The sequence below is a fragment of the Ceratotherium simum genome, chromosome 15, assembly GCF_057802395.1.
Source record: "Ceratotherium simum simum isolate JZ-2026a chromosome 15, ASM5780239v1, whole genome shotgun sequence".
Lineage (NCBI taxonomy): Eukaryota > Metazoa > Chordata > Mammalia > Perissodactyla > Rhinocerotidae > Ceratotherium > Ceratotherium simum.
This window is the reverse complement of record NC_141914.1, coordinates 36446485-36470259: the sequence shown is the minus strand read 5'-3', so window position 1 is coordinate 36470259 and position 23775 is coordinate 36446485. Positions and strand designations below refer to the sequence as shown.

Genomic DNA, 23775 nt, shown 5'->3' with positions numbered 1-23775 from the left:
TGGATTAATGGATTTAAACCCAGTTCTTATATAGTTCAACAGTCCCTTCCACAGTCCTCCTCAATTTTCTCCATTTACTTCAACGCTATTAACGTCTTTACTTATCTTCATACAAATGGTTTTAAAAGTCATTGTGAAAAATGTGGCTGTGAGCGCCACCTTCCTAATTGCTTCAGAGAACACTGCTTATATTCAAGCAGAATCTAGCCTCTAATTTCCTCTAGCAACCGAATAATAAAGAAGTGAGTAGCACTACAGTCTCTATCCAGCTCAAAGTAATTCTTTTTAAACATTTAAATTATAAATGAAGGGACAGCATATATTATACTATGTTTTTACTATGGTATTACTAATAATAATTTATTATTATTGACATTAACTAAATGACATTAATAAGTAATAAATGAGTTAAAGATCCAAAACACATACCTTTACAAACTTTTGCATATCAATAGCTTATCAAGATACTGCTTTAAATGGGTAGCTATCACTTAATATCAACTCATGGACTTAAAATAATGTAAGAACCTCAAGATGGCACACAATACCCCCTGAATGAGAATATATGGTACTTTCCAAAGGAAGATGTCACTAGCAGCATAAAGCATACTCTTAAGGTTTTGTTATTGTTTTTCCATGTCATACTAACAAATTTGTACTAATTCCTTGATTCTTCTGGCGAACATTGGCTTACAGTTGCTAGATGGGTTTAGAATTGTCAGCTGAGGCTATTGAAGATCAAAACTAAATATGTGGGGCTGGCCTGGTGGTGTAGTAGTTGAGTTCACATACGCCACTTTGGAGGCCTAGGGTTTGTGGGTTCAGACCTCGGGCACAGACCTATGCACCACTCATCAAGCCATGCTATGGCAGGCGTCCCGCACATAAGGTAGAGGAAGATGGGTACGGATGTTACCTCAGGGGCAATCTTCCTCAGGAAAAAGAGGAGGATTGGTAACAGATGTCAGCTCAGGGCTAATCTTCCTCATTTAAAGGAAAAAAAAAAAACTAGACTAGGTGGCTCACATAAGGAAAGAATCTGATTTTTAGCATCATTTGCAGTATAAATTTTAGGCCTCACTTGCTCCAGGTTGGCAAAGAAGCACTTATACTTGACTTTGAGAAGGCTATCTAATTTTAGATGTCAGGTAAGTAGAAAAGTTTATATTAACCATAAGTGTATGCTCTGTGTCTGTCGATATGCAAAACTTTGTTAATATGAATGTTTTGGATCTTTAACTCATTTATTACTTATTAATGGTATTTAGTAAGTGTATGCAACATGGTAAGCACAGCGTTTATTAGAAATACATTGTAGAGTTGCAGGCAATGTGGGTCTGGATTTTGACTGGATTTTAGGCTATGAAGCTTTCTTACCTTGAAACCCCTTCAGCAATTGTGACATAAACCAGAGTTTAGCCCTTGATTATTTCCTCTCAAGAAACTCTGGAAATCCTCACAGCATGTAGCAGTAGTGCTAAACCTAAAGAAAACACTCAACAATTAGGTGTTAATTGTTGATTGATTTCACCCTAAGGACTCAAGTGAGACTAAATGGTTGGTCACTTTTCTGATTTAATATTTTCTCCAGTTTCTTAGATCCCAGGAGAGTTTTAGTAGGTTTTGGATGAGACAATCAAGATCCCTAACTGCCATTCTCCGAAATGTCTGGTATTACCTCAAATATGGATTTGAACATTACAGGGGGATAAGGAGCAGCATCACTGACAGCCAAGTCCACTCTATCTCTTGGTATTAGTTTTTGTGACAGTTCCTGGCACGATAATAATTTTCAAATAAATAAATGGTATTTTGAAAAAAATATATGTGGTATTTAGAACCAAATATCATATCAAATATAATATACAAATATAGAAAATTAAGTTAGTTTTTCCAGTTATCAGACTTTAGGTTGGTCTTCTGAATTAACAAGATGTTTTTCTGAGTGTTTGTGATGATATCTTGCAGAGTGGGTAGTATTGTATTTTAAAGTTTAATGACTAAAAATATTGTTTTGTTTTTATCAATGGGCCTGGGTTAGGGCTACAGTTGAAAACATCTGGGGCTTAAAGAATCATGCAGTTTATTTAAGCAGCAAGGGTTGTATTCTCAATTTCGATAAATCAGCATTCATTATATATAGGCAATTAAAACTCAAAGTGCTTTGAAAAAAAATAAGTAATATAGACCAGAAAAAAAGAGTAATATAGACTAGACGGGTCCCAAAGCGGCAAGGAGCTGTATCTGCCAGAAGCATCCATTTAAAATCTTGTGTTACAAGGAAAATTACTCCTCCTTAGTATTATCCATTTGCAAAAGTTTACAATGATTTTATCAGGCATTCCTTACACCTGTTAAAATTATTAGCATTTTTTTTAAAAAAGCAAGACCAGAGGCAACATGAGGAGAATAGAGTTGGCCACTCCAGAGATCTTTCCACACGACACTACACATTTTTTCTCGCCCTGCACAATGTCTGGTAAACCAGATTTTCTGGGACGTGCTGGGTGGCCGGCATTTCCCCGAGCAGGAGTTGCACACTTTCAAGACCTTAATGCATGTTAAGCCCGCGGGCTAAAGGCCAGGCGGCTCTTTATCATCACGTTAACTAGCGGCGGGAACAAGCGGAATAACGCGATTCCCCTCCGTGCAGAATGCGGCCGTGCCTGCCTTGGGTGCGGCACCCAGCGCCGGTGCGAACAGCGAGCCCGGACCCACTTGCCCGCTGGGAAGCCCGGCCGTCCGGCGCGCCTCAAGCTTCCTTCCGCCTCCCGGTCCCGCTCGGCTCCCCGCGCCGCCTCTGCGTCGGGGACGCGGAAACCCCGTAGGAGCAGGGCGGGAGGGGAACGGGGGCTGGGCTTCAGCCCGCTGCAATATTCTTCCGCCGCAATGCAAAGAGTCCCAAACTTCCCCCAGGGTCCTGGGATTTCCAGCGACCCTGTAATATTGCGAAATAACCAAATTTGGATTTTCCCACCGACAGGCTTGGGGTATTTTCTGAGGTAAGGACCTCAGGGTCACAATTTTGTGGCTGACCGAAGAGCGACGAGGCAATTCCTCCGCAGAAAACGGGTTCCGGCCGCGAGCCTATAAAAAACGGGCGGCGAGGTCCTGCTGTCTTTTCAGTCGGGCGCTGAGTGGTTCTCCGGATCATGTCTGGTGGCTCCGCGGATTATAACAGGTATGGCTGTTTTTCGGCAGTGTTTTGTGGTGAGGGTCATACGGCTGCAGAGGAGACTGTAGTAGATGGCTTGGAGGCAGGGAACTGTGGGTTCATGGGCGTTTTCTTGGGGTACAATACCCCTGTGTCCTTCGAGAAGCTTCCACGATGGGTAGGGGCCTGGATTGCGGGGAGACGAAACGAGTCTACGGAAACGGAGTGGTTAAAGGTATCATTTTTCCTTCTGAAGACGCTTTGAAGTCTCTGCGGTTTCCCTGCCCGTGCGGAGCACGACGTTTAGTTAAAGGCGTGGCGCAGCCCGCATTCGGTGCAGTGTAACCGGGGCCGAGGGTTTATGGGCGGCCAGCAGCGCGAGTTGAGGTCCTAGACTTGAGGCGGGGCGGGGGAAGGTGACAGCGGCGCCTACTCGCCACGGCGGAAGGCGGATGGGGCCGCGCCGCGACGGAGCCCCGGCGGACCGTTGGCATAGCCCTCGCCAGGCCTCGGCCCGTGTCAATCACCCGACTTGCGCAGTGTAGGGGGCGGAGCTCAGCGCGTGGAGCTCTCGCGAGACGGGCCGCCGCCGAGACGGGAGCGCCGGGCGCTCGGGCCTGGGGGGAAGGGTCGGTGTCCGTGGGGCCTTTCTGGCCATCCCCGGTGCTCAGTCTCTGGGCAGGCCCCGTACGTTACGTGCCCTGCACCGCCAGCTTCCTTTGCTCTTTCAGGAAGTGCACACGTGCGGGGGAGGCTAACTTGATGAGACAGGTGCTGAAAGCGCTGTCCCCTGATGTGCCGTTTAAGGTGGCATGGGACAGGGATGTGCTCTAACGGAACTATTCTTGTCAGCAGAGAACATGGCGGCCCAGAGGGAATGGACCCCGATGGTGTCATCGAGGTAAGAGATGTGGGTGGATTTTGAAATTCTGGAAAGGTGAGTTGGTTCGTCTCATTCATTGATTTTTTTTTTTTTTCTAAATTTGCAGAGCAACTGGAATGAGATTGTTGATAACTTTGATGATATGAATTTAAAGGAGTCTCTTCTTCGGGGCATCTATGCTTATGGTTTTGAGAAGCCCTCAGCTATTCAGCAGCGAGCTATTATTCCTTGTATTAAAGGTAAAAGAACTCGGTACTTTTTAAAAAGTGAATTCAGTGTCCTACATAGACCTGGACCATAAAAGGGGAGATAACTTCTGGGGGACTAGCACCTGTTTGTATTCCTTTAAGTGAAATGATGGCAATCATCTTTCGGGACTGACCTGAAATGAAGAGAATACTCATTGCTGATCACTTGATTATTTGGGCATAATTCATGTTCCAAATGGAATACATGGTGTGAACTAGAAGTGACGGTTTGATGTGGGATCGGTAAATATGTATCCTACTTTTTTTAGGGTATGATGTGATTGCTCAAGCTCAGTCAGGTACTGGCAAGACAGCCACATTTGCTATTTCCATCCTGCAACAGTTGGAGATTGAGTTCAAGGAGACCCAAGCACTAGTATTGGCCCCCACCAGAGAACTGGCTCAACAGGTATTGATAGTGTAGTTCAAAAAAACTGCTTGCGTGTTGCATAGGTTTCAGGTTTCACAACTGTGAAGCATTTACAACTTAGTATAAATTGGTCCTGTCAGAGCCCTCCTTTTAACTACCCATGCATGCAGGGAGTTTTTATTGAAAGTTCAGCAGGAACTGGGTGTGCAGGTATGTTTTTCAGGGTTGTGTAATGTTGAGAAATGGAAGCTTGCTGTCCAGGGTGGACTAGATCTGTTCCCATTTTTGAGTTTGAATGCAGTTGTGCAACATGAAAACTGCAGTGACATGTTATCATTTGACTGTCTCAGTAGTTTGTGATGCATCTGTTGCATGCTATGTTTTCAAAGCTCACTGCTATATTGGCTTTGAAGTAAACCTTGCTAATAAAATTAGGCGCTTTTTTTCTTGAAGATCAAGGTTATGTAAGTCACAGTACCTTGTGGGAAAAATTGAAAGTATCAACAGCTTGTCCTAGCTGTAATTGCAGAGTTTGTTTGCTATTTGCATCTTCCTACACAATGAAGAGAAAATGTAGGAAATGTTTTTTGTTCTTTAACCTAGGTGGTATCTGGGGCAGCAGGATCCCAAGTTTGACAAGGCACAAGAAAAGACATGTAAAGGGAATTTTATCTTGAGGCAGTTGGATCAGTCTGCATTTTAAGCTTGGAAGTAGTTGAGTGCTGTGCATGCATAAAAGCTGTTTGCAGACCAGATATTTGCCATTATGCTTTGAAAGATTAGTCACAGAGCTTGTAATTCTGTTGGATGATAATTAAGGCTTTTGGCTTTTTAGATCCAAAAGGTAATTCTGGCACTTGGAGACTATATGGGAGCAACTTGTCATGCCTGCATCGGTGGAACCAATGTTCGAAATGAAATGCAAAAACTGCAGGCTGAAGCACCACATATCGTTGTTGGTACACCAGGGAGAGTGTTTGATATGTTAAACAGAAGATACCTTTGTAAGTATTGCTATCTGTTAAGAGTGTAGTTTGTTTTTACTATTGCTAAAATTAAAAATTTCCAATGTTATTCCTGAGAATCGAGAGATGATAGTATGACTTTGTTTTTAACAGCTCCAAAATGGATCAAAATGTTTGTTTTGGATGAAGCTGATGAAATGTTGAGCCGAGGGTTTAAGGATCAAATTTATGAGATTTTCCAAAAATTAAATACAAGTATTCAGGTGAGCTTTATTTCATGCCCTCCTATAGCGGAGGTCAGGTGTAATTGATGCAGGTACTGTTACAATACAACTGAAGTGTTTTATTGTCGTTCCCCCTGCTTAAAGCAATTGATGCATAACTATCTCTGTCTAGCACAATTCCATAGTAAGACAAACGCTTGGTCTCAAACATTTTTTGAGTATTGTGAAATTGAATATTATGCTAATTACTTGTTTGACAGATAATCATTGTCTTTTTTAGGTTGTGTTGCTTTCTGCCACAATGCCAACTGATGTGTTGGAAGTGACCAAAAAGTTCATGAGAGATCCAATTAGAATTCTGGTGAAAAAGGAAGAATTGACCCTTGAAGGAATCAAACAATTTTATATTAATGTTGAAAGAGAGGTAATTTAATTAACATAAAAATGTTAGCCAGATTTTTTTTTATCCTTCTTGTATAAGCACTGTGCTAAAATTGCAGAAACTAGGATCACATCTTGGTTTTTGTAATAATGCTAGCAGAGTATACACAAGAAGAAAAGTAACTGCACTGGATTGTAAAGACTGGGGTGGACCTCTTTCTTAATGTCCAGTGTCCTTTGTCTTAAGATTTGGTGCAATATGTCCTTAGAATTAACTTAATAGATGAATTTCTAATGACTAAGTTGGAAACTAAATTATTTTAGTGACTGCTGAATTTCTATTTGAAATCTTGTAGGAATGGAAGTTGGATACACTTTGTGACTTGTATGAGACACTGACGATTACGCAGGCTGTTATTTTTCTCAATACAAGGCGCAAGGTGGACTGGCTCACTGAGAAAATGCATGCCAGGGACTTCACAGTTTCTGCTCTGGTAAGAGGTGTTCTAACTTAGTAATGTTAATAATGCTGTTTGTATTTTCGTTAAAGCAGGATTCAGACTACAATATAGCTGTTAAGTGCTGTGTTGTCGTTCCCCCTGCTCAAAATAAAGTTGTTTCTTAACTATACCTGTCTGCTATACTCCCTGTAGCAGCCAGGGACGCTTGGTCTCATACATGTTGATAAAATTAAATATGGATTTGACTGGTGATTCTTGAATTAAGGTCTGTTAATTTGCAGCATGGTGACATGGACCAGAAGGAAAGAGATGTTATCATGAGAGAATTCCGATCAGGGTCAAGCCGTGTTCTGATCACTACTGACTTGTTGGTAAGTCTCTTACTGCTCAAATTTTTAATATACCAAAAAAACCCTTTTTTTTGTGGGAAGGTTTTTTAATAAGCTTTCCCAACTTGGGTTGTTTGGGAGAATAAAGAAAAGACCACACTCCACAGTGGGCTATACCACTTAATGTAGTTCACTACTATTTTGTGGCCTACATTACATAGGTGTCTAGTTTTTTAATTAGAATTTGAACATCATACCATTGTATTTCAGGCTCGTGGGATTGATGTGCAACAAGTATCATTGGTTATAAACTATGATCTACCTACCAATCGTGAAAACTATATTCACAGGTGAGTAGATGGCATCTTGACTGTTACTGTATTGGTAAAATGAATTTCATGTATTGCTTTTTTTCTACTGACTGATTTGTCTGAAAGGTAATCCTCAAATCAGGAAATTGATTCAGTAAAAAGATATGGTAGTGTGGTCAGATGAAATTAAAATTGTACTTGGGAAGATTGGTCATACAGTGGGAAAACAGTTGTAAATGATGCCCAAATTGTGAACTTAATATGTACACATCAGGTTGTTTTAGATCTGTTGGTCTTAGCTTATCTTTGAGCTTTATTTTTATCTTTGAGCTTTATTTTTAGTGATGCTTTTGTGTCCATGTGCTTCCTTGGTGATTCCTCTATAGTTGGGATTTTCTTGGTGTTGTCTGGTAGCAATTTGAGCAGTCCCTGGTTTAGTTATAGTGGCTTTATCCCTAAATAAATTGAATTGTACTTTGTTATATGATGTAAAAAAAGACTTTTTAAAAAATACAGGAGTCGATAGCAGCAGTTGATGACGAGATGGCGCTCAGAAACGGCGTTGACGTAATTTAGGACGTGGAATCATAAGCGAAACAGCACACTGTTTGAATAAAGAGCGAGTCGGTATTTATATTTGTTTTTCTTTTGTCATGATTATTTGATATTTTAAGTAGCTCCAGCCAAGGCATATTAGGTGGTTTGTTTTGTCTGGTTTCTGTCAGGAAGGTAGAAAGTTGTTTTGGAGGTAAACACGTTTGAGTAACTTGAGTTATAACGTGTGAAACTGAGCAAAAAAGCAGTGATAAGTTTGGGTTACCATACCAAATACTGGTTTTCCCACTGGAAGAAGTTGTAAGTTTTAGACAATAGTTAACCTTGCAGCATTTGTGTTTACAGTTTACAGTTCCAGAAGTGCGTCGAAATGGATTACATAACTGTTGTTTTTGTTTTATCCCTGGTATTTACATCTGTCCCAGGCTGACATCTGCTCTTGGCTGGCCCACTTTGGTATGGGCTTTAATTTCACTACCCCAAACACAATACTGTCATCTGCTTTAAAGATAATAATGCTCAAGACATCTGATAAAATCTCATTTTGCAGCCAGACAAGCCTTGAATCCTTTTGGCACTAACTGCAAAGGAAGATCTTTTTCTCTCGATATTGATTAGCAGCTAGTGCTCCAATTAGAAGCACGAACTATAACCTTGATAAGTAAACAGCAGCTGATGGTTAACAAGTGGATCATCATGTTCATTAGTTCATGCAATATGCAAGAAGTAACACATTCTAATGGCTGATTTCTTTTTCTTACACAGAATTGGCAGAGGGGGTCGATTTGGGAGGAAAGGTGTGGCTATAAACTTTGTTACTGAAGAAGACAAGAGGATTCTTCGTGACATTGAGACTTTCTACAATACTACAGTGGAGGAAATGCCAATGAATGTGGCTGACCTTATTTAATTCCTGGGATGAGATAGTTTTGAATGCAGTGCTCGCTGTTGCTGAATAGGCGATCACAACGTGCATTGTGCTTCTTTCTTTGGGAATATTTGAATCTTGTCTCAATGCTCATAACGGATCAGAAATACAGATTTTGATAGCAAAGCGACTTTAGTCGTGAGCTCTTGTGAGGAAAGTCATTGGCTTTATCCTCTTTAGAGTTAGACTGTTGGGGTTGGGTATTAAAGATGGGGTCTGTAAAATCTTTCTTTCGTAGAAATTTATTTCCTAGTTCTGTAGAAATGGTTGTATTAGATGTTCTCTATCATTTAATAATATACTTGTGGACTAAAAGATATAAGTGCTGTATAAAATCAGCCAATTATGTTAAACTAGCATATCTGCCTTTATTGTGTTTGTCATTAGCCTAAATAGAAAGGCCTTTAAAATGGATTTTTTTAGAAAGCATTTGAATGCATTTTGTTTGGTATTGTATTTATTCAATAAAGTATTTAATTAGTGCTAAGTGTGAACTGGACCCTGTTGCTAAGCCCCAGCAAGCAATCATATCCTAGGTAGGGTTAAACCCCCAGTAAAATTGCCATATTGCACATGTCTTAATGAAGTTTGAATGTTAAATAAATTGTATATTCACTTTAAAGGTGCTTTTGTTATTTTATTTTTATCATATTTACAAAAACTGAAAAAACCAGCGTAGTGAATATGGTTCTAACAATTCTGAGTTAACTGCTGCATCACAGTAGCACAGAGGCTCATCAATTGCAGGTGTTCATCAGCACCATCTGCTAAGCATTTGTCTACTTCCTAGAAGAAAATGAAAAATTAGAAAATAAAATACCTCTTTCAGGTATAAAGATATTTTGCTGAAATGTGCAAAAGTGTCTACTTACAGCAAGTTTCTCTGTAATAACAGACTTCTGTTTATCAGAAAGGTTATCACTTTCTACAACAACATCATGAAATTGATTTACAAGCTGAGTTGCTGCATGACCCTCATCTATTAAATCCTGTAACAGGAAAATTGGACATTTGGTATGATTGTGTAATTTTCCCTCCCCCCAAATTAGTAAAGTGCTTTTACCTTTACCACAGCTTCTAGTTTGTCAAAAGAGCCACTCTGACATGCAGCAAATATTCCATTAATTGTCTCAGCTGGTATTACCTAAAAAGTTATTAAAGATATAGTTTCTGGGTAAAAACAGTTTGGACATTGCTAAGCCCATACCCACTCCCTTTTGTTCCATGCTTAGGTAGGTCATTGTAAAAAGATGACAGGTGCCCAGTGGCATAGGACATGGAGCTGTTCTCCTGGTAATGAATCCATACTGAGTTGAGAAGGCAAAGGAAGAGAGCTGGAAAAGGGCCATCTTGAAGCCTTATGCTCATATTCTGAGCTCCAGATAGCTGATCCAGAAAGCTACTGGACTTAAGCTCTCCAGGTAACCATAACCTCTTGCTTTGACGATGCCAATCTTAGGTTAGTCCAGTCACTACCACGCAACCAGGGTGATAAACTTGGCTTTAAGATCTAATGGGTCTTTAGGAAGTACACAAAATTTCCTATGATGGGACAAGAACAGCTGTCTGGTCAGTGGATGAACAGCTGAAGTTCTTCCCCGCCCCGCCCCCCACCCCACTACAAAAATTCCTCAGAGCAGTGGTTAAAATCTGCCAAACAGTTTGAAAAATGATTTTAAGGGGATGTGCCCTTTCTCCCAATAAAGATGCCACTAACAAGACTGTTGAGTTTAAAAAGCCCATAATACCCAGAAAATGAAAAGGGACTAACGCTACCAAGTTCATTACAGTATGGAAAATACTTAGGAACTAAAACGTTTTGAAAGTAGTAGTGATTTTTTTTTTTAAAGTTTATGATAGTAATTTAGGATTGGTGAATATAGCAACACACATCTTTTTTATTTTTTCCCCCAAACCTCCAGTAGATAGTTGTATGTCATAGCTGCACATCCTTCTAGTTGCTAATAGTAGTGATTCTGAGGTGAGATCTGACATGGGAGAACCCCAACACAGAGGTATGGCACTCCATTTTTTTAAGTAAATGATTTCTGTAAGTTGGATATGCCCCTCGTTTATAGAGGACTCTTCCATTTATAAGAACAGGGCTATCTGTTAAATCTATTTTAACTACCACATCCATGAAGCATTCTGATACTCCCAGATTACCAGATTATTCTGTTATTACAGTTATTAGCACGGTACTTGGCACATGTTAAAAATCCCCTAATGTGATGAACACCACATCACATGGAAGTGGGGCCTTTGGGAGGTGATTAGGTCATGAGGGGGGAGTCCTCATGAATGGGATTAGTGCCCTTATAAAAGAGGCCTCAGAGAGCTCCCTTCTGCCACAAGAAGATGCAGTGAGATGAAGGCCATCTATGAACTAGGAGCCTATGAACTAGGAAGTGGGTCCTCACCAGACACTTAACCTGCAGGCACCTTGATTCTGGACTTCCCAGTCTCCAGAACTGTGAAATACATTTCTATTGTTTATAAGCCACTCAGTCTATGGTATTTTGTTATAGCAGCCCGAATGGACTAAGACAGCACATAGTAAGCATTCCATATATATTTGTTGGATGAAAATTTTCTAAAAGCCAACTAAAAGAATTTCAGAATATCTAGTGCTCTTACCCCAGCAATGTCCGTGATCACCTTCTCTGTGACCTCCTTTCCACCTGTTAATCGAGTAGCACTTTGAAGAAATGTAATGGCTTTTCTCAAGTCTCCTTCTGACACTTTAACAAGATAAGCTATTCCCTAAAGAGAAAGAATTGTTTTTTTACCTATGATGGCCAATTAAGCCTTTGTGACTTTCATAAAGAAAAGTGAGAAACACTATGTTTTAGCCTAGAGTTAGTGAGGAAAAACATAATATTTCCTTTTTTGAGGGAATATTATCAATCCCACAGCAGCAGAATTCATGGACAGCATCAGTCCAACGGAAGGACAGAGAAGAGATCTCTTGCCTCTGAAAGAAATTTGCAGAAACAAGGGATGTTCCATACTTATCCTATTTTCTTGATTACATAAAGCACAGAAAATTCAGATTATGGTTAAATTCTACTATAGTGAATAAGAGGCCTATATATTCTATCACTGTATCAGAATTTCATCATACCAAATTAGTTCTTGAAGTGGAAGATTAGCTAGACTAAAATCTTGTCATTATGCAGAGATTTGTTGTTGCAGAATTTGCTTTTTTACTTTTTTGAGATTGGCCCTGCACTAACATCTGTTGCCAACTTCCTTTTTCTTTTTTTCTCCCCAAAGCCCCAGTACATAGTTATGGATCATAGTTGTAGAGTTGTAGCTCTTCTATGTGGTATGCTGCCTCAGCATGGCTTGATGAGCGGTGAGTAGGTCTGCGCCCAGGGTCTGAACTCGAGAACCCCGGGCCGCTGATGCGGAACATGCGAATTTAACTGCTACACCACTGGGCCAGCCCCATAATTTGCATTTTATGTATGAAATCTGAAATACTGATAGATATTCAATGATAGATAGATATTCATTAGACAGACAGATAGATATTGACAGATAGTAACAGAAAGGCTGAACCTGTAATTCCTAGACATTCCAACTGTCGCTCATTTAGCTTAAGTTTGCCTGAAGAATTGGCAACAGAGATTGAAGCAACACACATATGACCTTCAGGGCTTCTTCATATGCATTCATTAAAGGAATTAGTAATTACAATAATTGTAATACTAATCAATTACCTCATTGCTAATTTTGACATGTTCTTTGTCAGCAATGTCTAGTAATCGCTGCTGTTGAATTTTATCTGACAGAGGTTTGAAGCGGAATTTAGAACATCTAGAGGTCAGAGGTTCAATTATTCTGTAAAATATTGGAAAAAACAAGTCAGTGTCTAAAGAATTTCCCCCAAAGAACTCATTTTTATCAAGAACAAATCAAGATTTGATGGGAGAAATTAATGAAGCCTTAAATCATTTAAATTTTTTCTCTCCCTAATTGGGGTCATCAAAAAAAAAGCTATCTTCGGGGCAATATACATACCGACTGACATAGTTACAGATGAGACAGAATCGGGTGGTTTTAGACTCTTTCTCCATGGTACGTCTTAAAGCTGCCTGAGCAGCTGAGGTCATAGAATCTGCTTCATCCAGAATCACAATTTTAAAAGGAGGACATGGTTTCCCACTGATTCAAAGAAACACATAGCAGTTATAATTCACATATCAACACCACAATCTAATTTTAGAACATTCTCGGGCCGGCTCCGTGGCTTAGCGGTTAAGTGCGCGCGCTCTGATGCTGGCGGCCCGGGTTCGGATCCCGGGCACGCCCCAAGGCACCACTTCTCCGTCCAACCCGAGGCCGAGTCCCACATACAGCAACTAGAAGGATGCGAACCTATGACATACAACTATCTACTGGGGCTTTGGTGGGAAAAAAATGAATAAATAAAATCTTTAAAAAAAAAAAAATAATAATAATAATTTTAGAACATTCTCATCACCCCAAAAAGAAACCCCGTGCCCATTAGGGAGTCATTCCCCTTCTCTCCCAACTCTCCCAGCCATAGGCAATCATGAATCTCCACTTTCTGTCTTCACAGACTTGCCTATTCTGGACATTTCAAATAAATGGAATATATAGTATGTTGTCTTTTGTGACTAGCTTCTTTCACTTAGCATAATGTTTTCAAGGTTCACCCATGTTGTAGTACGTCATTACTTCATTTCTTTTTATCGCCAAATAATGTGGCAAATGAATATACTACATTTTATTCATTCATTTATTAGTTGATGGATATTTGGGTTGTTTCCATGTTTTGACTATTATGAAAAATGCTGCTATGAACATGCATACATGTTTTGAATAGATATATGTTTTCAATTCTCTTGGGTATATACCCAGGAATGGAATTGCTGGGTCATATGTTAAGTCGGTGTTTAGCTTTTAGAGGAACTGCCAAACTGTTTTCAAAGTGGCTGCACCATTTTACATTCCAACCAGCAATGTACAAGGGTTCCAATTTCTCCACATCCTTGCCAATACTTGTTATTTTCTGTCTTTTTGATTATAGCCATCGTAGTGGGTGTGAAGTGGTATCTCATCATGGTTTTGATTTGCATTTCTCTAATAGTTAATGATGTTGATGAGCATCTTTTCATATGCTTATTGGCCATCTGTATATCTTCTTTGGAAAAATGTCTATTCAGAATCTTTGCCAATTTTTAAATTGCATTGTCTTTCTATTGAGTTGTAAGAGTTTTTTCTAATATATTTTTGATCTAAGTTCCTTATCAGATTTATGATTTATATGCAATGTCAATCCAAGGTGAGTATCAAAAATTAGTCATTCACTTTCTACAAATTCTTAAGTGTGCTCTGATGTAAATTTAAATATATGCCAAGTATAAATTTAAAAATTTAATCTTAGAACTTTGCCATCTAAGGAGTATAAGTAGTTAACTAAACATCCCTGTTTAACTCAGAGCAGTCCTATTTTAATTATTAACCATACCTCCTCTTTCACTCTAAAAGTGTTCCAGTTTGGACAAGAACTTATATGGTCACCCTAATTATGAAATATACACTGAAGCTTAAGATATCTGACAGAACCTTTTTATAACACAATAGCAAAAATCAGGATCTTTGTTACGAGTATACCACCAAACTATCAAATTTGATTAATAAATACTCCTTAGACAAAACATCAGTTAAAAAATCTTGACAGCTAAACAACTTAAAATTAGTTATTTTAATGAAAAGGTCATTTCTGGGTTTAAATAATTTAGATAAAAATATGACCTAACATGAAAAAGGAGTTGAAAATTTGGCAGAAGCATGTATTGTAAACAAATATAATGACATGCTAAGGAGAAGGGAAGGTAAGCTTACTTACTCTGAACGACTTCCTGACACAGTTAATTGAGCAAAATTCTTCACTTTCTCTCTAACTACTTGTATTCCACGTTCATCAGATGCATTTAACTCAAGAACTCTTAATCGAAAAAGCTCAGGCCTATGTCAAAATGAAACAAATATGAAACATCATAGAGCATATAAGGAACCCAGGTTTAAACTACATTTTAACATTTGCACATTTTGCAGTAGTTTAAAATCCACCTAGTAAACAATATGGATAGAAGGCACACAATCATTTCTATATTTTCTCTTTTGCAGAGACATGCAGTTAACATTTTGACTTTTCTCCATGCATTTTTAAAATAGGTAGATGATATCACATAATGTATAAAATTTTAAATCAATTCTCCACTTAGGATTTTATCATAAACATCTTGTCATGTCATCAGAACCACCGTAAATACCATTTTAATAGCTATATGACAGTCCGTCCTATGATTGTACCATCATTTACCTAATTTACTTAACATTCTTCTACTGTTAGACATTTAGATAGTTTTAAATGTTACAATTTTAAATAATGCTGCAATATAGCATATTTTGAATTATTTCCATAGGGTAGCTCGCTATAAGGAAAATTACCAGATTGAAACATCAACACCTTTAAGTGAGCTTTTAAAAAAATTATTAAAAGTAGCTCATTACATGTAGAGAAATCAAAAGAAAATGAAAACAACTGGCACATCCTGCCAAACCATTGTTTTGGCTGGTTCAGTTTGGATCTAACTGATTGAGTTGTGGAATAATCAAAAAAGGTCTTCTGTAATTTCCTTGAGAAACAAAAGATGCTGTCAAATAAATAAAATATTAGGGTCACATCAGCTTCCCTTTTTGTCTTTTTTCACATTCCGGGTGCGAGTCAGTAGTATTAGACACAGCAGATTCTATCATACAGTGACACAGGTGTGAACACATTCATTAACAGAGTGGTGAAACTATCGGCATGACTGGTGATAGGCTGGGTCCTCTGGGCTCCAAAATCATAATGAAAAAGTAATGAAAAAAAATTACAAGGCTCCCATGTAGTAATACATGCAAACATTTGAACAAGGTTCAAAATGAAAGTTAAAAAAGATGTAGGAAAGCTAATTTATTGGAGGGGAGAAATTGGAAATGGGCCACTGGATTAATAAAAAATTCAGAAGCAAAAACAAACCCAAGAACTTCACAGAAAAACCAAATGCAAATTTTTAGAGAAAGAAAAGCAGTACTAGAAATTTTTGGTGTCAGGTCTTTAAAAAAAGCGAGATTTCAACTTACCCAAAGAGTTCCCTAGCTGCTGCCAAAATAGTGGATGTTTTTCCAGTTCCAGGAGGCCCGTAAAACAAGAGATTAGGGAGCTGCAGAAGTTAAATTTTACTTTTTAAAAATTGTATTCTGGCACAAATAGATGAAAATGATGATTGAAAATGTGTATGGAACAGTGCAATGACTTCCCTAATAGAGATGGCACATATCTGAATATAAAGATTTCTTAATATAATTGGTATCATAGTATTAATAGTTCTAAATCCTGCTTTTTCACATAATACTATCACTTTTTCCCAAGATGTCTTTCTAATATCTTAAGCTGAATCAATATTTATGATTGGTATATAGCTAATGTAGTTAGGTGGAATTTTCAAAGCTGGAATTAGAAACCTCTTATTTCTGAAGGGAATCCCAGGCTTCTGGCAGTTCCCTATCCCATCTCTTTGCTCAAGATTGGGCAAGAGTTTATATTTTATAAAGATGTCAATTGCTTCAAAGGGCAAACAGACCAAAGAAGAAATTGGATTTAGCCAATACTGAGGAAAAAAGAGTAAAACAAACATATTAGGGCTCTGAATGAGCTTAAATTTCAAGAACAGAAAAATTTAAAAAACTAAGCATCTATTAAGTGCCAGGCAGTGCTCCACATCACGATTATGTACCCTATAGGGAGGCTCACATGTATCAGGGAGAATTCATTAGAGGAAGAAAGGATAAGATTAAATAAATATTTATCTTCTTTTATACCTTAAGTCTAGCTAGCTTGGTCCCTATCAAACAGGTGACTGACCTGCAGTACAGATTAATAAATACACTAAAGTCTAATGAGCTCTGTTATGAAAGTGTACATTCTTCAGTCTGTCCTTTCATGCACAGCCACCACTGCACATAGGAAATTAGGTCGGATGGCTTATTTGATTCCACTCTTGCCTAACCCTCTCCCTTCCCATCCATTCATTCTTCACCCTAAACCAGATGCCACTCTGCTTGCTACTTAAAACTATTCACTGGCTTCACGCTCCACTTAGAAAAACAAAAACAGACAAACAAAAAAACCCCTGCTTACCATAAGCTACAAGGACGTCCATGATTTGCTCATTACCTCTTTCACCTTCTAGCCTCCAACTTACAATCACCTCCAACAGCTGAAGCACTTTCTGGCCTGCACACATGCTGTCCCCTATGAGCTGGGGTCTGACTCCTTTTTTCCGCCTGGCCAACTCCTACTGTATCACAAGTCAGAAGCCTTCTCTGACCACCCAATCTAAAGTGGGTCTAGTCTCCTCTGCAAGTGCAGAGGAGTCTTTGTTGCACTTGACGCAATTTGCATTTATTTATTTAACGGTTGGGTTTAACTGTAAAATACCTATCTACTTCACTAGATGGTAAGCTTAAGAAGGTCAAGAACCTTATTTATTCTATTCACATTTTTATTCTCAGCATCTTGTGCAATACTCAATATGTGCCAAATAAATAAACCAACATATAAATATATTAATTAGAAGACTATTACTGTTACATTGGTAACATATAGCTTAAGATACAAACTATGAGACTCACTACTTAAAAACAAAAACAAAAATCTCCTAGGCCTCTTAGTTTTTAAGGTTGTAACTATTATTTTGATCCCTGCATACCTCAATATTTGTAATGATTTATCCAGGTCACTATCACATACAATAACTTCAATTATTTAAAATTGAAATTAAAATTAAATATTAAAAAAATTAAATTTTACCATAATTAAAATTATGGTAAAATTATTAAACCTTACATCAGTCTGATATATATGGTGTATTCAAGAACTGTATATGGAATATCAGTTCTTAAAATTGATTTCTGGAAAAAATCTATTATAATTCTACTTTAAAACCTTTTAACGTAAATGAAGGGATGAATTATTTTCCTTTACTCTTTAGAATTAAAAAAATTACTTCATCTTTAAGTTTTACAAAACTGAGTCTGAAAAGAAACACAAAATATTAAGAGGTTAAAGAAAAAAGTTCTTAATTCAATCTCGTAAATTAGACGGTATAAAGTCAAGAACTGGATCATAATCCCACTACGTGTGCCTAAACAGTTGAGAATACTAGCAATTAAAATAGATCTTGTTCTGGGGCCGGCCCGGTGGTGTAGTAGTTAAGTTTGCATGCACTGCTTCGGCAGCCTGGGGTTCACAGGTTTGGATCCTGGGTGTGGACTTACACACTGCTCGTCAAGCCATGCTGTGGCAATGTCCCAAATACAAAATAGAGGAAGATTGGCACAGATGTTAGCTCAGGGCCACTCTTCCCTCAAGCAAAAAGAGGACGATTGGCAACAGATGTTAGCTCAGGGCCAATCTTCCTCACCAAAAAGATAAAATAAAATTAAAAAATAAAAATAAATAAATAAAATACATCTTGTTCTGCCATCTGTGTAAATATTACTATGCAATTAAAACTGTATACTATTATAAAATTAAAAGGTAAAGGCATTTGGAACAAATATGAACAAATATTGGTAAAGAAAAAGATTTTAAATAGTTTTATAAATATAACTTCTTTCAAAATATGTGCTGTTGTAATATAATTCCAGGAAGAGAACGGTAACAGCAAAAACCAAAATAACCTCTAATTTAAAGCAGCCAGGTTGAGGAAGGAAGCAAATCTTGGGAACAGAGCAGAAACCACAACCCACTTTCATCTGCAACTTTTCGCCTTCCCTCACTGAGTTCTTAAAGCACTTTATCACCATACAATTTTAAATTGCCAGTTCTTCATATGGGTTTACCTTGTCTCTAAATAGTCTAAAATGCACGTCACTCAAGGATATTTTATCCCACATGTCACAGGAGACACAACGCTACAAGCAGAATTAAATGCTCCATTTTTTTTTCTTGTATTGTAGTTTAAACCAAATCTTAAAATTAGGATTAGCAATTATACTTTCAAAGACCTCTGACTCCTCTTTATAGCATATATTATTGTCTATAATTCTCTTATTTGGCTTACATGTTTACTCTCTGTCTCTCCCCACCAAAAAAAAAGCTCCATGAACAAAGAGACCCAGTCTGTCTTGCTCAATGGTCTATACTTGAGTACTCTAGAACAATGCCATAGGATAGAATAGGAGATGCTCAATAAATATTTGTTGAACTAATCTATCAATGTTAAAACAGTTATCAAGGGTCTACTGTATATAGAGCATAGTACTTAAAGGGGGCAGGAGGTTATAAGGGAAGGAAGAAGGTGAATAAATTAAGTCTTAAATCTCAAAATGGCATTAAACATCATCTGCTACTCACATCAGCTCCTTCTAAAGACTTTTTCAGCACTGCAACCACTTCTTCCTGGAAAGCAACTTCATCTACACATTTTGGGCGACTGGAAAAAAAAAAAGAGAGAGGTTATTTAGTATATTATAGTAGCCACAGAAAAGCCTCAAGTGTTCCTTTTGCTAAAGTACTAATGAGTATTCTTATATACTCGTAAAGAAATGAGAAACTTTCATAACTGAAAGGTGGAAACCCCATTTGTATTTACCTTAAGCAAATACATATTGAAGGCATAAAATAATCTTTCACTTTTCCAGACACATTGTTTACATGTTATGCTTACAAAAATTAAACAAAAGGATTTCATTTTATTATACCCCATATGCCAACTGGTAAAAAATTTAAAGTGAACACTTGCCTAGAAAGTAATATTATATTTTGACAAGATCCTACACCTAAGCTGAAATAGGAGAACTATTTAGTAACCTTGGGATAAGTAACTATTTTGGTTAATACTGTTAAATATATATAGTTATTATATCGTTAATTGGTTAATACCGATTTCTTCCATTACCTAACTGCACAAAAAATGCAGACCTATTCACTTCATTGAGGGCTGACTAACAATTTTAACCAACACGAAGCATAATAATATGTAATTTTCATCTTACATCATTAACTAGTGATTTTAAAGGAAGCTAGAACAAAGTTATATCCCCAACCCTAAGGTTAGGCTTGGTGCTTAGTTAACTAATCAAAAACTCTCCTTTGAGCCATACTTTTCTAATTAATCAAGTCAATGCCAGGGAGGAATTTTATGTCAGATAATGTTTTCTAGGAAAACTAGTGCACATTATAAAGCAGGATGTCATATGCAAATACCTGCAGAGGCTGGGCAGACAACAAGAGTGAAGAAGGCAGAGTGTAAGGCAAGAGAAAAAGGATGGACTATGGTGAACTGAGGAACATATGACCTTTCCAAAATGAGAAGCAGTATTCAAGTCCAACTAACTGTTGTCATGTAAGAACTTGGACCCCGTGTTGCCTAATCTCCTAAGAAGCCGAAAATCTTTATTTTTCCCCTTGTATAATTTATTTTTTTAATTAAAAAGAAATCTAGATTTTTATGTGAAATTTCCTATTTTTAAAAGCACTGTTGCTGCCAAACAAAACATATGAGGGCCTTATTTGGGTTATAAGTAATCTGTAAACTCCTGGTAATAACTGAGGCTATACCAGGGGTCACAACTACTTGCCATAGTCTCACTTAGCTGATTGAAGCTTAAGTGGTACGTCAAGTGTTGTTTTTGCCAAAAACGTATAAACAAACAAAAAACTCAATAATTTCCACCTATCAGTAACGAAAAGATGAACAAATTATTTGGACTTAAGTAGAACTCCTGACCAAGAGCTTATAGACAACTTATAGAAACTTTGTTTTCTTCACTGCTGTATCCCAGCCCCTAAAACCATAGACCTGAGTTGCAAAGAAGACCTCAGTTCATCTATAAAATAAGGGAATTCAACTAGCTCATTCTAAGGTAACTTTCAGTTCCAAGATTCTGACTTACATAATTGGGTGATTTTCAAGGACAACATCTACACAGAGCAAATCACCCCCCCTTAAGTAACAAAAGTGCTCAAAATTGGTTAGAGAGGTGATTTATTAACTATTTCAACAAAAACACAAGCATTCTTACTATTTTTCCACCCATGGAACAGGTTTGGCTTTCTTGTTCTCTCCACTGCTTCCGGCAGTGGCAGCTACTCCTCGATCCTTGGGCAATGGTGTTTTAGTACTGATAGATGTGCCTTTTAGAAATGCCTGCATGGTTGCTTCACCCTGACCAAATGCAAGACAGAAAAACAAAAGCTCTTTTGAAGCCATTATGAGGAAGTACAGCCTGAAAGCACACTTAACCTTGTGCAAAGATATTCAATAATTACTAAATAAAGGACATCACCCCACGACCCAGCACCCTCTGAATGCATTGCACTGAGGGCTACAGGGACAAAAGAAGCCAAAGAGCTTCAGGAACTTAGACTCTATTTATAATGATGGAGTTATAGAACAAAGATAAACCTTATGTCAGAAAATTTTTTACGAGTTCCAAACTTTTTGATAAACATGATGTCATTAATGGCCCAACTGTACATGGACCTCTACAGTCTCTTCCATTTCAGTCATGGGCCTAGCGCTAGCTCAGACCTTGGAATGGACTCAGCAATTAGGAGTGCTGGGACCACAAGTGAGAACCTCCACTTCTCTTCTTGAGCTTGGAGCTCCACTCAAGGGCCTGTTTGACTGGCAGAGCCAATGACTGCCTTCAGAGGCTTTTTTTGTGGGAAAGGGAGGGCTGGGGACTCTATTGTTAAAATGGAAAGAGCTATTTTTCTGATAACAAGCTTATCTGAAGAAATCAAAACAATGCAGAAAAGCATGAGTTTTAAAAGTTCATACAAAAATCTCACTCAAAAGATAATCATTGTTAAAATTCAGGTAAATATTCTTCTAGGCAGCAGAAGGCTGTTTTCAGAGAGAGAAAAGCATCATTAGCTTGCCTGAAAATTCCCAGCATTAGCGGCAATTCTTTTTTTTTCACTGCTGTATCTCCCTCTTCCCTGTACCCTAGAGCAGTGTCTGGTACTTGGTAGATGCTCCGTATTTGGTGACTGAATTATCATTTACGAGACTCAGTTTCCCCTTCTGTAAAAGGAGCTAAGGTCTATTCCATAAGGCAATTGAGTTAAATAAAAGAATTATGCAAACATATAGTTCTGTGCTTGGCAAATGAGTATATACTCAATAGATAGAGCATACTGTTAACATCCGTAAACAGCCAAGGTTTTTCACGTTACTATTTCCCTGCCACAGGCTGCTAAACAGTAATACAGCCCACAGCAGGGCTCTGAAAGCTGCTGTACCGAGCACGAAGGGGCGCGGAAGGGGTGCGAGAAGGTGGCGCTGGTTCGGCCCCTGTGCGCGCCAAGACGGGGAGGGGGAAGGCATCACAGGGGCATCACGGGCGCAGGAGAGGAAGGCGAAGGCAACCCTCGCAATTTCCCCGGCTGGTCACCTGTTATCCCCGGCTCCCCGCGCGTGTTCCCGGGCACTGCCTGGGCCTCTCAGCCGCCGGCTCGTTCCTGGGGTTTCCGGGAGAGGGAAAGGGCCAGGCGGTCGCGAAGTCCTTGCTCCGTTTCCCAGTCGGAGAATATCTGGCCCAGGAACCCTCGAGCCGCCGGACAGGGTGACCCTTAGACTCGCCTCCGTCTGCACCGTGGCCCCAGTTCCCGCCACGGAACGGCGGGCGAAGGGCAGGGCGGGAGTACGCGGGCACGTAACGCGTCACTTCCGGGCCGCCGCGCGCGCCCTTCATTCAGGGAGCCGTTTCTTCCTTCGCGGTTTTTTGTAAACAGATGAGGGGACACAGGCTTTAGGGATGCAGAGACTGGAACAAGAATGACTCAGAAGGTGTAAATACAGTTCCACCCTGTCCCCGTGCGTTCCTCCGACTGGAGGGTGTGGGACACTTGAGCGTGCCCGGCGCCAGGAGACGCTGGGCCGCGAACCGGGTGCTTAGAGAACGTGGACGGGGAGGGGCTTGGGACCGCGCGCCCGCCAGGGCGGCTGGAGAGCGGCGTGCGGGCCGCGGGCCACCAAACATCTCAGAAGGCCCGCTCTCTGGGTACAACCCATATCGCCCTGTGAACTTCATTGGTAGTCATGGGGCATCTCGCTGGCACTTCTGCGGCGACACAATTTGGCTTGCAGCCTGCTTCAACCGCAGAGGACGGGGATTGGGGAGGGTGGAGCTGATCCTTCACCAGAAGATGCCACCCCGAAGGTCCCAGTCCTCTCTCTCTGGCTCCGTCGTCGCAGAGCAAACCATTTGTGCTTTAAGGGCAGAGACGTTTGAAGAAGATGCCTTTCTTTCCCCTTTTTTTTTTTTTTTTTTTTTTTAAAGATTTTATTTATTCATTTTTTCCCCCCAAAGCCCCGGTAGACAGTTGTATGTCGTAGGTTCACATCCTTCTAGTTGCTGTACGTGGGACTCGGCCTCGCGTTGGACGGAGAAGTGGTGCCCCGGGGCGCGCCCGGGATCCGAACCCGGGCCGCCAGCATCAGAGCGCACGCCCTTAACCGCCAAGCCACAGAGCCGGCCCATCTTTCCCCTTTTGAGTGCTTATGGCTTATACCTCTATTAGTGTCTGCCCATTGTTGAGAGGGGGGACCTTGCCATGCAGCTGTGTTCTCTTCTAATCCCAGAGCGCTGCCCAGAAATCTGGTGGTGCAAACGCTCAGTAAAAGTTAGAAGACTGATAATAATGTTTAACTCCACCAGGGTACAGGCACTGTGGGCTCTAGGCCGTTGTCCGAGGCCACCCGTTATCTTTCCCCATTGCTGTCTTAGCTCTGAATTTTTTGTAGCTATTATTGAACTCTGACCCATCTTAAATGCTACCTTCTGTGCAGGCCTTTACTAATTACCCTAACCCATAAGGTTGATCTGAGTCATCTCCAAATGAATGACTAAGTTTTGTTTGGCACAAACTC

At 39.4% G+C, this 23775-nt stretch overlaps 2 protein-coding genes and 5 non-coding genes across 11 annotated transcripts; 6 read left to right on the top strand and 1 right to left on the bottom strand.

Moving 5' to 3' along the window:
• The first annotated feature begins 3088 nt into the window (after window positions 1–3088).
• On the top strand, window positions 3089–9431 carry EIF4A2 (eukaryotic translation initiation factor 4A2). Of its 4 annotated transcripts, none has more exons than XR_015554462.1 (12): window positions 3105–3181; window positions 4007–4055; window positions 4144–4276; window positions 4555–4694; window positions 5491–5659; window positions 5774–5883; window positions 6125–6268; window positions 6582–6719; window positions 6968–7057; window positions 7286–7365; window positions 7843–7949; window positions 8647–8797. XR_015554462.1 is itself a non-coding variant. In XM_014783097.2 (11 exons), exons 1-11 carry the CDS (start codon window positions 3153–3155, stop codon window positions 8789–8791), a joined length of 1224 nt encoding a protein of 407 aa, XP_014638583.1. In that variant the 5' UTR covers window positions 3089–3152; the 3' UTR covers window positions 8792–9431. The 4 variants fall into 4 exon arrangements, 2 of the variants coding, with proteins under 2 accessions (XP_014638583.1, XP_087296013.1); XR_015554461.1 differs by having other exon boundaries at window positions 7843–7953; window positions 8647–8796; XM_014783097.2 differs by lacking the exon at window positions 7843–7949 and having other exon boundaries at window positions 3089–3181; window positions 4010–4055; window positions 8647–9431.
• LOC147915171 (small nucleolar RNA SNORD2) lies at window positions 4385–4453 on the top strand. Its single transcript, XR_015554571.1, has one exon. It is a non-coding gene; the product is annotated as a small nucleolar RNA SNORD2 (small nucleolar RNA).
• On the top strand, window positions 5931–6055 carry LOC147915170 (small nucleolar RNA SNORA63). The gene has a single exon (XR_015554560.1). It is a non-coding gene; the product is annotated as a small nucleolar RNA SNORA63 (small nucleolar RNA).
• On the top strand, window positions 6311–6488 carry LOC147915169 (small nucleolar RNA SNORA81). The gene has a single exon (XR_015554561.1). It is a non-coding gene; the product is annotated as a small nucleolar RNA SNORA81 (small nucleolar RNA).
• LOC147915168 (small nucleolar RNA SNORA63) lies at window positions 6773–6905 on the top strand. The gene has a single exon (XR_015554559.1). It is a non-coding gene; the product is annotated as a small nucleolar RNA SNORA63 (small nucleolar RNA).
• LOC147915167 (small nucleolar RNA SNORA4) lies at window positions 7087–7230 on the top strand. Its single transcript, XR_015554563.1, has one exon. It is a non-coding gene; the product is annotated as a small nucleolar RNA SNORA4 (small nucleolar RNA).
• On the bottom strand, window positions 9426–22514 carry RFC4 (replication factor C subunit 4). Of its 2 annotated transcripts, none has more exons than XM_004424596.3 (11): window positions 22298–22514; window positions 20921–21063; window positions 19251–19329; window positions 15974–16053; window positions 14691–14810; window positions 12836–12979; window positions 12535–12655; window positions 11447–11572; window positions 9873–9953; window positions 9682–9798; window positions 9426–9595 (listed from the first exon to the last, which is right to left on the bottom strand). In XM_004424596.3, the coding sequence occupies exons 2-11, from the start codon at window positions 21049–21051 to the stop codon at window positions 9500–9502; spliced, it is 1095 nt and encodes a 364-aa protein (XP_004424653.1). In that variant the 5' UTR covers window positions 21052–21063; window positions 22298–22514; the 3' UTR covers window positions 9426–9499. The 2 variants fall into 2 exon arrangements, with proteins under 2 accessions (XP_004424653.1, XP_087296014.1); XM_087439888.1 differs by having other exon boundaries at window positions 9426–9591.
• Between the last annotated feature and the right edge of the window lie 1261 nt (window positions 22515–23775).

What these genes read in the sequence shown, in the direction of transcription:
- EIF4A2 (XM_087439887.1), top strand. Translation starts at nt 3,153, where the DNA reads ATGTCTGGTGGCTCCGCGGATTATAACAG. An exon ending in GGCTCCGCGGATTATAACAG is followed by an intron (nt 3,182 to 4,006) that starts GTATGGCTGTTT and finishes TATTCTTGTCAG; the next exon opens with CAGAGAACATGGCGGCCCAG. An exon ending in AATTAAATACAAGTATTCAG is followed by an intron (nt 5,884 to 6,124) that starts GTGAGCTTTATT and finishes TGTCTTTTTTAG; the next exon opens with GTTGTGTTGCTTTCTGCCAC.
- RFC4 (XM_004424596.3), bottom strand. Translation starts at nt 21,051, where the DNA reads ATGCAGGCATTTCTAAAAGGCACATCTATCAGTACTAAAACACCATTG. An exon ending in AGTCTTTAGAAGGAGCTGAT is followed by an intron (nt 16,054 to 19,250) that starts GTGAGTAGCAGA and finishes TAACTTCTGCAG; the next exon opens with CTCCCTAATCTCTTGTTTTA. An exon ending in ATGTCAAAATTAGCAATGAG is followed by an intron (nt 11,573 to 12,534) that starts GTAATTGATTAG and finishes CTTTCTCTTTAG; the next exon opens with GGAATAGCTTATCTTGTTAA.